Source organism: Melitaea cinxia, chromosome 1 (genome assembly GCF_905220565.1).
Source record: "Melitaea cinxia chromosome 1, ilMelCinx1.1, whole genome shotgun sequence".
In the NCBI taxonomy this organism is placed as follows: Eukaryota; Metazoa; Arthropoda; class Insecta; order Lepidoptera; family Nymphalidae; genus Melitaea; species Melitaea cinxia.
The window spans coordinates 19,140,200-19,153,053 of NC_059394.1; the positions used below are offsets into that span (position 1 = coordinate 19,140,200).

The 12,854-nt window shown below is 34.6% G+C and overlaps 1 protein-coding gene across 1 annotated transcript in view; it reads right to left on the minus strand.

Moving 5' to 3' along the window:
* Positions 1-2,436, minus strand: part of LOC123654626 (probable G-protein coupled receptor 158) — an 84,575-nt gene extending 82,139 nt beyond the window's left edge. Inside the window, exons 1-2 of the mRNA XM_045590524.1 lie at positions 2,400-2,436; positions 616-1,404 (exon numbers count right to left, since the gene is read on the minus strand). Coding sequence (XP_045446480.1) covers positions 616-1,404; positions 2,400-2,436 — 826 coding nt within the window. The remainder of the gene's footprint in view (positions 1-615; positions 1,405-2,399) is intronic.
* Between the last annotated feature and the right edge of the window lie 10,418 nt (positions 2,437-12,854).

Sequence of the window (12,854 nt, forward strand, 5' to 3'; positions counted from 1 at the left end):
TAATTATAATCATTTAATGTGAAGAGCAAAGCTTATATGTAAATCACAAAGCTGTGCATGTCATAATTAAAATAAAAAAAAAGAAATATATGATAGCAAGAAGTCTCGAGAAATAGTCTTGTTACTTTGTACTTGTTACTTTTTTCAATCTCCCAAACCGCTCAGTGCGTGTACCGCGCGATAAGAAACTTCGTTTCAAAATCTTTACTGTGTGAATATTATAGATGTTATTTTTGAGTGACGTAATATTAAGTTGACATGTTGCAACATAGCCGTTTTCGGATCCCTAACTCGCTGACTCTTATGAAAGTATTATGTTCATGGATAGACCGCGAGCATTTTTACGGATAAAAATGAGGTCAATAACACATAAACATGACTTAGTTTTAAAAGCTATTTTTTGAAAAATATAAAAAAAAAAAAAATTTACCCATAGTCACAAGATCTGAGAAATTAAAAAATACGAAATTGGGTATTGTCAACGATAATAAAGAGTTTTAATTAGAGTCCTTTGTCACCACATAAGAACGATAGATGTATTTTATTTGGTTAAATAATTTGGCTAATATAAGTGAAGCGAAAATTAAAAACGCTAACTCTTACAGCTTGACTCACCTCGTCTAAACTGATTGTGGTTTCGAATCACGCGTTCGGCATTCTTGCGGGCAATGTAAAACCATTCCGAAGTGTTGCTCAAATATTTGTATTCGACAGCCAGATCTTTCGCCAATATCGGCCCTTCGGGCAGCCGATAGGCGAAAGGACAAAAAAGTTGGTAGTCTTTGTATTGATATTGATCGTAGCAATTTCCTGCCGCGAAAACGTCATCATCGAATTCGACCATTGAAAACACACTCGCGTGAAGCAAATATTCGTTATGCATAACTGTCGGTCCAGCGTACTTCCACAGTCTAGTTAACATATTTGCTCTATTCACAGCAACATCCGCTTCTATCCTAAATCTTTCTTGAGCGTATCTATCTACAACACCTTCACCTAAATTTAGATGAGTTCCAGCTGTACAGTTTTCACCTAGCAAATGTTGAGTTTCTATTAATCTTAGGAATTTAGTCACGACGTCTTCGTGTACACTCGGTTTCACAACCGTCACATTCTCAGAATCATTTGTATCATTAACGATATTGTATTTCATATTCATATCAGTATTAGAGTCATCTGATGACATCCTTTGTGTATCATTGTCGTAACTATGTTCTAAATTTATAAAATGTTCTAATAATGAAACGTCGTCAGTCGGCTCCCTAGAAATTATATTTCCTGAGAAATTTCCGAAATATTTCTGAAACATATCTGGTGTAGTTTCTTTGTAGCCATCTTCGTCTGGAGCTCCGTAGGGCCGAAGTGCTGATACGACCGGATCTTCCCCGGATTTGTCGATGCTCTCTGTAACAAAGATAAACATTTCATTATATTCTATGTTTAGTGTCATTTTATATCTTAACCCAAATAAATATATTGTCTTCGAGTTGATCTCTCATAGCGAAAAAAATCACAAATAGTTTGATTTAGAAGTATGCCGCGTAATAGACTTCGGTAGAAACGTAACATTTCTTTAAAATAGTCTTATGTAACTTTCCACATTTTTTTGTCACAATTAATAAGTGTACTTATTATTAAAACTAGTTAATTTTAACTACTTAATTTTATCAAAACATTGTAATCTTATATCACAAAACAGTAAAAGTAATTTTTAATGCTATATTCGGCTTTATTAAAAAAGTTGATCCCTTTTATTTAGTAGCACCAACAGAGATATATGTAAAGACGGTTTTCCTATAAAGGGGATTTTGCCGGAGCAACGGGCTTGTAAAATCAGCTATCTCGCCTTGTAAAGGAGGATTTTGTTTATGAGAACAACAAATTGCGACTTTCATTACGAGGGAGGCAATTGATGGGGTGGCATTATTTATTGAAAGTAATTCGTTCAATATGGGCATCATTTGTGTAAAAAAAAATATATATTTAAATTCTTTAAAATATTGTTTTTTCGACCGCTTTGTGGTTTGATAAAAAAATCTTTGTAAATGTTTATTGCCTATTCTTTAATAGTCTATTGTATTAAGTAATATTATAAAAAAAAAGTTCTGGCCGTTATATTTTAAATTGAATTGTTCCATTTTTAAAATTTCGTTTTTTTTTTTTAATTACACGTAAGTATAAGAGTAGTAGAAGAGTTTGAAACAGAACTATTTTTAATATTTTCAGCATACTATATATAGAATATAACACACTTCTACAGATATAAATACATTTGGTAACATAAATTCTTTTACCACAGATTTTTAAAATCTAATTTACTTCGATCCAATAAAACTCTACGAACAGAACGCTCTCAATATATTTAAACGTGTACACATTTGTGGTTAGAATTTTATTACCTTCCTTGAAAAAGTTTACGTTCACTTTCATTTCCATATTCTTTGTAATCAATTCTGTGATTAACTGATACGGTTATTTTTCTATTGTCTGATGTTTTTTTAAATAAAATACACGTATAAAGTTTATCGACGAAATACAAATATTATAAATATGCAATATTTTGTAACGTTCGCTACGCTTTTATTGTGTATTCAATATATATTGTTTTCTAATGTTTACGCGAATTTCACTTATTACAATAACAACCTTTTTCGATTTTATCGCGGTTTATTGAGTTTTTTAAGATGCCTGACGTTTTTAGAGTTCCGTAGCTTAAAAGGAAAAAAACGGAACCCTTATAGGATCACTTTGTTGTCCGTCTGTCTGTCAAGAGCGAGGAACGCATGGAGGTATCATGTTAAAATTCATATAAATACTCTAATCTACTGTCCCTTGGAGCTGTGAAAAAGTGAAACTTCTAAGTTAATGCAATAAAAAGATACAGCCGTTTATACTGCAAATTTTCGACATTCGCAAGGAAATGAACTGAAAATCTTGAAATTTGGTTCGAAGCAACACATTATGGCACAGATAAAGGGAAAATTGTGAAAAGTATATCTTTTTAGTTACATTAATTTTTTACCGATTCCTTGGTACGCGAGTTCGACTCGTACTTGGCCAGTTTCTTAGATGTAACTTAGGGTAGTTTCGAATAACTTTGTAACGTTAGGACGTCTGACACCTCAGGACCCCGTGACCATGGTTGCTGTATTAATTCTATGTATATTTTAGCATAATACGTATACTTAATAAGTTATTTGCCATTAGTAGTTAAAAACAATAAAAATTTAATGTCAGTAAAGTGTCTGTGAATTAACAATTCCAATGTTTTTATTTGTTTGTACTTAATGGTTGTACTCAAAACTTCATGAACTAATTTTAAAAATTATATTACCAGTAGAATGACACGTCATCACAGAGCGACATAAATTATATTTTAAAGGGGAAAACAGTTTAATTGATCGTTATTTTTGCTACCTTAATTTTTTGTTTTTGTTACTTTTTATGCTGTGTGGTTACGCCAGTAAGAATATAGCTACCCCCTCTCTTCCCGTGGGTGTCGTAAGTGGCGACTAAGGGACAACAACACACATAGTTCCGCTACTGGCGGGATAACCATCAAACAGCTGACTTCGAAATACACAGGTCAAAAACGGGCAGCAGCGTCTTCGATGCGACAAAGCCAGCCCTGCGGTCACCAACCCGCCTGCCCAGCGATAATACTTTAAAAATAAAATTTCACTTTTTTTCGTACGAACGTAAACATTTTTGACGTTCGTTAAATATCACCTTTTGGCGAAATCAATATTTTCATTCCATTTCAGAAGCTGTGGTCGAAAAACTAACAGTAGAAGGTCTGAACTAGAAACCACTTTCAACCATCTTTTGATGGATTAAAATTATTTAATATCTGACTATAACGGCTCTGCTTTCTGTTCCGTGGGTTGCGGGCTCGATTCCCGCCTGAGTGTAAAAATGAAAAATATTTAGCTATAATAGTTGGCTGTTACCTGTAACACACGCATTAAGTGTACGCAGTAAGTGCTTAACATGGCAACAGACGGCTGTGTGTGTATGTTATAATAAATTTATATTATATTACTAGCTAACTCGGCAAAAGTTGCCTTGCCGCTAAACGCTATTTAAAAATAGGGGTTGATCGTAGAGGGTTGAAAATTTAGAGTTGTATGTATTTTTTAATGTTGTATCATAAAAAAAAAAAAATTAATAATTAATCTAAAAATTAAAAAAAATTGGGGTGGACTACCCTTAACATTTAGGGGAATGGAAAATAGTTGTTGTTCACAATGCACACAAAATTTCATGAGAATCGGTCGAGCCGTTTCGGAGGAGGTTAACTACAAACACCGCGACACGAGAATTTTATATATTAGATATCAGAATATTAAAAAATAATTTGCGATGTTGTCAACTAAAAATCAACAGATGGACGAAGCGGTTTCTAGTTCCAATTTTAGGCCGTAATACTTGACCCTACACTTTGACCGTAAATCTTGTTTTAAAAATAAAATCTATTGTCACAAACATAGATACACAGATACGACGTCGCTTGGTGACACGCATCATTTTTACGATCCATCAATGTCACATGTCAGCTTGAGTGCTTATAGGTTGTGTTCTACACTCGTGAAGTTTGAGTGTGTGGGGATGTCAAGTAATACTTTCGGCTATTAAGGGAGAAATGTTTGCACGTACTTTAAGGAATTTTATAGTTGTGAGTTATATATTTCGTTGATGGAACTTTTTGTTATTTCTTTTATAATAAAATATCCAAAACGTGATAATCAAAATCTACCACCGTTTCGGAATGCAGATTCTGCACGAAGAACCGGCAAAAATTTCCGCAGTAGCTCTTTAAAAAAAATAACTTTGTTTATACAAATTTGGTAATATCTGGCATGAAATACAGTCTCATTAATTCCACAGATTTTTATCATCTATGTAATCCTGTACCGAATAATATGATTCAGCTATTCATTTCTTTTTGATACAAACTTTAAATTTATTCTCGGACAACGTGATCGTGCTACAACTCAACTTTGAAATTGAACATGAAAGGTAGTTAAAATGTTATAGCCCGTTTTATAAAAACGTGTATTTCATTTCAGATGAACGTTCTTCTTTTACTGTTTTTTCATCGAACTGATTCTTTATTTTACATAATATCTAAATATTACATAGCAATACAATTGAAATTATGGAATATTTTTGACATTTCTTCAATTTTTGGAACGAATTGTGAGGCGTTACGAAAGGATAGCCGGCAAAAAATGTCCGTAACGTTAAAAATGCGTAAGATTTTTATGTATAGTCTATGTATGATGGCTATACATTATCTAATGTATATAGACTACGTGATGATCGGCATTATTTTTTCAGTTTGCTATTATTGTCATGTCATTCGATAATTATTATATACTTTTATAAATCATTGTAAATAAAATAAAGGTGTTAAGATAATTTTGTAAGGTCATTTTTTATCGAAAAAAAAAAAATAATAATAATAAAAAATGTACACTCGAATAATTATTTTCTTTATGACTTGAATAGAATTTGAAATTAATATAATAATTTATTAGACACCACACGTTATTTATTTATTTTAAACATGATCAAAATTAAAATACCCTTGATTAAATTTAGAAATTTAATATATCATTTGTTTCACTGCTTTCATAATCTTATTATATTACATAAATATCATTTTTTATTTTCCCAGCATTTTTCTAACAAGTAACAATAGAAGCACGTAATTTCTTTTGAAGGATAAAACTTTTAACAGGTCAAACGCGAGATGAACGGACCTTCCTGGATAAAGGATTACTTCGCCGACTTCCTTTGATCCTAGAGGATATAAGCATCGTAGGTTTTATATATACTTAGTTTTATTTGATTTTTTTCATAAAAAAAAACTAGATGATTATTTATCAGATCAGATTACAAAAAAGATATAATATTAGATTTAACATGATATTTTTAGGAAACTTGCGTTGGTTGATATCTTGAATTATTATTTATATAATGTGGTGAAAAAATTCAATTTTTAGACCAAGTAGTGAAGTTATATTAAGAGGATTACTTGCATACGACTTGTGCGATTAAACAATAATTTAACTATTAACAATTAAATATTTTATATCACAAAATATTTTCTCCCCAGTCTTGTCAAATTCCTGATTATGTTCGGTAAAGTCTTTCTAGATCGTTCCTTTATAAGTTTATAATGACAAATTAGATGTCAGTATAAAAGTCGCGAGAGAAAGAGCTAATGTCAAATCCGCCATATACTATAGGTATCGTGCGGATATGCTTGTTACGTTTCAGCCTGTAATATCCCACTACTGGGCATAGGCCTCTTTCCCCATGTAGGAGAAGGATCAGTGCTTAATCCACCACGCTGCTCCAATGCGGGTTGGCGGATATATTCCCTCCTACGAGTAACGATCGCTATCAGGTGTACATGACAACAGCCGGGACCGACGGCTTAACGTGTTTTCCGAGGCACGGTGGGGAGACCCACAAGGACTGCAAACACCTGTATGGCCAATAGAAATGTTTGTCATGTGCGGGGATCGAACCCGCAACCGACAGCGCAACAGGTACAATCTATGGCTGTAACCGTTGCGCCAACGCGGCGTTAGCGGCTTGTTCAATAAATATATATTATAATGTTTCTTAAATTAAATAGTAATAAATAAATAAAAATAAATATAATTTACATAAATAAACAATAAATCCTAAGTAGCCTACAAGAATACTAGACTATACCGGATGTTTGTTGAAGGACGTAAAATAGTAAGTAGCAAACAAAAAAAAAAAAGAAAATCTACAAACGCCTAGTAATAAAATAATTAAAAAAAGTGGTGATTTAGAGCCGCAAAAACATTTACGAAATTTCAGAAACAAGAAATAATTTCTGTGATTTTAAAACTATTAAAACGTTCAGTTTGTTTGACGTTCGCGAACGCGGTACTGGGAATTACTTAATAAACATTGAAATAGGCGTAAAAACATTTCTCAAAGCGTTCAAAAAGCGGCCGCGTTAAGTGCTCCTCAAATTATTCCACGTCAAATAAATCGTACATATTAAAAAAATCGCGCTTTTCACTAATAAAATGCTTTGAAATATTGCAAAGTAAAGTTTAGCGGTTGCAGTGTGGTTTGCAAGATTTAAGCCATTAAAATTCAAAGGAGATTCTTGAAGGCGATTGAAGTTGTTCTTAAGGCTCACTGAAACTTTTCGTGGTTTAATTACGAACTATTTGATAATATCATTAGTCAGCTGTTACAATTTTTATTCGTTATCTTTACTAAACTATGACGACGCATTGGCTCAACGGTGACAGCACGGCGGTTGCTGGTTCGATACTCGCACATTAAAAAAAAAAATTGTATTATAAGTTCTGATTATTTTACTATTTGGGAAAAAAGCCTATGCCCAGCAGTGGGGTTTTACAAGCTGAAGCGACTAATATTATAAAGCTGAATTTTATTTGTTTGAGCGTGCTTATCTCAGGACTTCCAGTAAGTTTCGTTAGTTCGAATTGAAAAATTGTCTTTTGTTCGATAGTTCATTTACCCAGGACGGCTATAGGCTATATACGTAATATTTTAGAACGCTTTTTCCTCAAATTAACGCGGATGAAACCGCCGGGCACAGCTAGTCATTTATAGCTGATTTCAAAAAAATAGGAGTTTCTCAATTTGACTGTTTCTTTTTTTTTATGTCACTAGGTCGGCAAACAAGCGTACGGCTCACCTGATGGTAAGAGATTACCGTAGCTTATAAACGCCTGCAACACCAGAAGCATCGCAAGCGCATTGCCGACCCAATCCCCGATCCCCTCCAGGAGCTCTGGTCACCTTACTCACCAACAGGAACACAATACTGCTTGAAAACAGTATTATTTAGCTGTGATCTTCTGTAAGGTCGAGGTACTACCCCAGTCGGGCTGCTTCAGATTTTGAGCAGGAAATTCCTGCTGTGCCCTACCTCAGTTGAGGTTTTTATTTCAGTAAGAAGTTTTTATATGTAATCTTATAACTTTTTACTGGGACTACGGATTTTGACGACTCTTTTTAGTTTCAAAAGCTGTTGCGTGTCACGTGGTCTCATTCCAATTTGAGTGAGCTCCGACGAGTAGCTTTTGACTTATCCATATCAATGAGAAATTGAATGGCATTGACTGCGTTGACAATGCCTTTATTTTATTACTTGTTGACGATAATTGAAGTCGGTTTTTTTTTGTTTGAGAACTAACAGAATGTTCAACCTTATTTTTATAAAACTTTAGCGTTATTTAATTCGCTTCAGCCTGTAATATCCCACTACTGGGCATAGGCCTCTTTCCGCATGTCGGAGAAGGACCAGAGCTTACCTAATCCACCACGCTGCTCCAATGCGGGTTGGCGGATATATTCCCTACTATGAGTAACGATCGCTATCAGGTGTACTTGATAACAACCGGGACCGACGGCTTAACGTGCTCTCCGAGGCACGGTGGGGAGACCCACAAGGACTGCACAAACACCCAGAGCACGGCAAACACCTGTATGGCCAATACAAATATTTGTCATGTGCGGGGATCGAACCCGCAACCGCCAGCGCAACGGGTACAATCCACGGCTATAACCGAGCGCCGCGTTATTTAATTCGAATACTGTAAAATTAATTCTTCCTTCTTTTCAATATTTCTTTTTAAAACCTGTTTATTTGATACCTAATTTTTTGTTACATTATTCGTTGAGTTAATATTTAGTAAAAATCTTCATTTTAAACTTTTTGGTCTTGAGAACCTTTTAAGTTATTAAGATTAAAATGTTTTGTACATAAATTGAGGCGTTTTACGAAATTGAGACCGCTTGAAATTTTGGTAAAGTTTTCGTTTTATCTTGTGATTTTCTCCACTTTATTTATTTTATTAGAATCGACAGAAGTAAAGTGGATATTATTACGTAAGATTCAATACGCGAACTTATTAAATCACCAACGCCCGTTTCTGTTGTCCCGGTACTGGCAGTGGTTTTATTTACATGTACAACAACTGTTACAAGCAGGACATAGGCATCCAGAAGTTCATGTGTTTTGCCCATAGTTTGCCCTTTTTGAAATCGGTTAGTAATTCAAATTGTATCGTTAACAGTAGTATTTAAGTTCCTAAAATAACTAAAATCACTACGGCCCATATTTAACAGAAAGACAAAAATTAGCTCGTCCACTAAGATGAAAATGTACTCAATGTTGGTAAGACCATGCTTAACATACGCTGCTCCTGTTTGGTGTAGTATACCAGAGTCAAAATACAATAAATTACAAACCATTCAAAACAAAGCTATTAAAATTGCCTATAATACCCCATTTCGGACTAACCTCAAAAGATTACATAAACATATTAGTTATCCAAGTTTAAAAAATTATATACTTAAAATATCTCGCAATTTCTATAAAAATAAAATCCCAGGTCACCCTAATATTCTGGTCTCATCGATTTGTCGTAGCAAACTTCGAACATTACCATATATCGATACATACAACAGGTACAGGTTACCACATCACTACTTTCTTGATGAATCATAACCAAATGAATCAACAAGCGACCGGCTTGCGTTGCGTATGTCGATCCAAAGCTCAGTAAATATTTCTACATACCCACATTGATTTATTTTTATTTCTATTATAAAATTGTAAACTAATAAGTACATATATTTTTGTAAATCTATTCTTTATTTTTTATTTTTACACTCATTTTCTAAGTGTAATAAGTATTAAGTGTAAATTTTAAAAATGTGCAACGTTTTACAAACGGCACATACCTAAAATTAGGTACTAATTGTACTACTCATACATGTGAAGTGTTTTTTGTGTAAATATGTTATAATTACTTTTTGTGGTTCAACGTATATGTTTGTAAAGGTGAGTTAGCCTAAAAATGTATTAATAAATATGATGTTAACAATAAGTGATGCTTTTGTAAACATTTTGTGTACTTGTATGATTTAATAAAGATATTTAAAAATCAATCAATCACTGTAATAATGATATCAACCGCAACATAATAATTAAAAATGTCATTTTTATACAAGGCACTGCTGTTTGGTTACGAAAGTAGGAAAGAATATAGCCTTCCCCTCTCTTCCCGTGGGTGTCGTAAGAGGCAACTAAGGGATAACACAGTTCCACTACTACCTTGGGACTTTAAAAGCCGACCGATGGTGGGATAACCATCCAACTGCTGGCTTTGAAATACACAGGCCGAAGACGGGCAGCGGCGTCTTAGGTACGACAAAGCCATCCCTGCGGTCACCAACCCGCCTGCCCAGCGTGGTGACTATGGGCAACACAAATGAGTTCTTACATTTTTAGTGCGAACATGTGGAGGCCTATGTCCAGCAGTGGATAGCAATAGGCTGGAATGATGATGATGATGGGACGATGAAGGCTCCCGCAGGGGTTTTGGTCGGTATTGCACCCCCAAGTGCTAAAGCCGACATACGGTCTAGGAATGCCTACCCGGGCATCCTGGATATCACCCATAAATGGGTTCCCCTGCGATATCAAAAAAAAAGTAGTCGTCATAGTAACTGACTATTGCGCTAGCAGTCGCGAGCTTAAGTCCCATACATTATTTATATTTGTATTGGCCATACAGATATTCGTCATGGTCTGGACGTTTGTATTTAGGCTGTATGAGTTAATAGGCGTTAAGTAAAAGCCATTTATCTATCTACATAAAAAATATTTCAGAGATTGAAATATGTTTTACATTAGTTAACGTCTTAACTTATACATACTTGGTTGCTAAGATAACAAGGCGTCTTTAGAGATGTATCTTTAAGCAAATTTAATCATTAAATGCTGTAACGTATATTATTTATTCTTCGTTCATTTTCTTAAAAATTATATCGTTTCGTCGAATTATTATTCTCATTGCTGGCCGTTTCGCTATTGGTGTGTTTCGTGTGACGTGGGGCCGCGTAGGCGGCCGTTGGTGGTGTTCGCGTTGTAGATTAGGCTCAGAGCTATATAGGCGCTGGTGCTGTGCGGCTCCTTTCTTTTCCTTTGTCTTCAGCGTCGGTCAGGTTCAGGGTGCGATTTTGCTGGGTGAGTTGTTGTAATATTAAACACTTTTATTTAATTTTAATTACTAACTTACTTTTGCTTTAATTGCGAATATGTGTGTAGATTGTGTGTGTTCGATTAATTTTATTTGCTCTAAAGTTTATTGTTTTATTAAATTAAATTATTGTAAAATGTTAGGATGCGTTTGACTTTGTGGGCCATTTCCGTGTCAACCCAGAGACGTTGGCGGTTGACGACGGAAGGGCTCACTTTCTGGTGTGACCTTCCAGGGTCCATGGCGTGCCGACACGTGCGGTGCTGTTGTTGCCGGTGATACCACGTGTCCGGATTTTGTGGATTGGCTGCTTGGACCCCAACATCTACGTTAAAGAACTGAGCAAAATTTCTCATCCCCGACTGACATCGGGATGGAGATGGTGTCGTGGACCTTGGACATCTGAACTCGAGAGACTGGCGGTTGATTATCCCGGGAGTTTTTGCGGGGCCACGTGTCACGGAGACCGCTATGATAAGTGACCACATTTAACCTCCACCCACGCGTTAGAAATAATTCGAACCCTCAGTGTAGTTTAAATTAATATTAGATAAATCAAAAATGTATTTCGGTCCATAGTGTAGATTTAAAATAATTTCGGGTTGTGTTTAACTCGTTCGTTTGATCCGTAAACAGAAGATAAAGTTGTTTGTTCATACAAATTTGTATTAGCTTAAAATTGTGTTTTCCTTGTATTAAATTACTTTCTACATTAGTCTAATTTAATTTTGTTCTCCAATCCAATCTGATCGCTAACTTTTTTAAATATATATATATTTACCTCTCTGTGTTTTAGTTCGTCGCGTTAAGGAAGAATTATTATTCTCTTATTCTATGCTCTTTCAATTTAATTACATTTAAATATATTTATTACTAGCTGACCCGGCGAACTTCGTATCGCCTAACACAAACTTTATCGTATGGTATTAAAGTTCAAATTGACTTTTAAGTATTATCACAAATCTTTTGTATGGGAGTATAGAAAAGTGTTGTTTTTAGACTTTTTCAGGAAATTTTAATTTTTTTTTTTTTGAATTTTTCCGTAAGAACCATCCTCGTACTTCAAGGAACATTTAAAAAAAGAATTAGCGAAATCGGTCCAACCGTTCTCGAGTTTTGCGATTAGCAACACATTTTGCGATTCATTTTTATATATAAGACTAGCTGTGCCCGCGGCTTCGCCCGCGTAAAAATCAGTGTGTCACAAAGTTTTCCCGGCAAACTTCCAATGAAACTATTATCGAAATCGGCTTAGCCGTTCCGTAAACCTTTCTCTCCAAGCCCTCTCTCCATTGGTGAAATCGCATGAAAATCCGTTTAGTAGATTTTGAAGGAATCTTTCACATATACTTTTGGGGACTTTGTTTTATAATACACTAACTGTCGCCTGCGACTACGTCCGCGTGGTTATGAAGATATGCATTACTATTAAGATGTTTAACGCAAATTATTTTTTTATTTCAGTCACTTGAAATGCTTATCAAACTGAGTAACTTTTTAAAAGGCACAATTTAGTATAATTTAATAGTTATTTTTATAAAACCTCTCTATACACCACATTTTTAGTTTTATTTTCAGGCTGTATATGTTTCATACAAACTATCAACCCTAATTAAACCCTCTTAGTGGTGGAATATCGCAAAATCCGTTCTTAGCGGACGTCAACTAACTATAATCTACCTCCCTGCCTCATCTTTGTCCATCCTGGATGGATGGACCATCCAGCGGTTATTAAGTTCTCGTGATGAGTGAGTCAGTGACCTTTCTCTTTTATATATA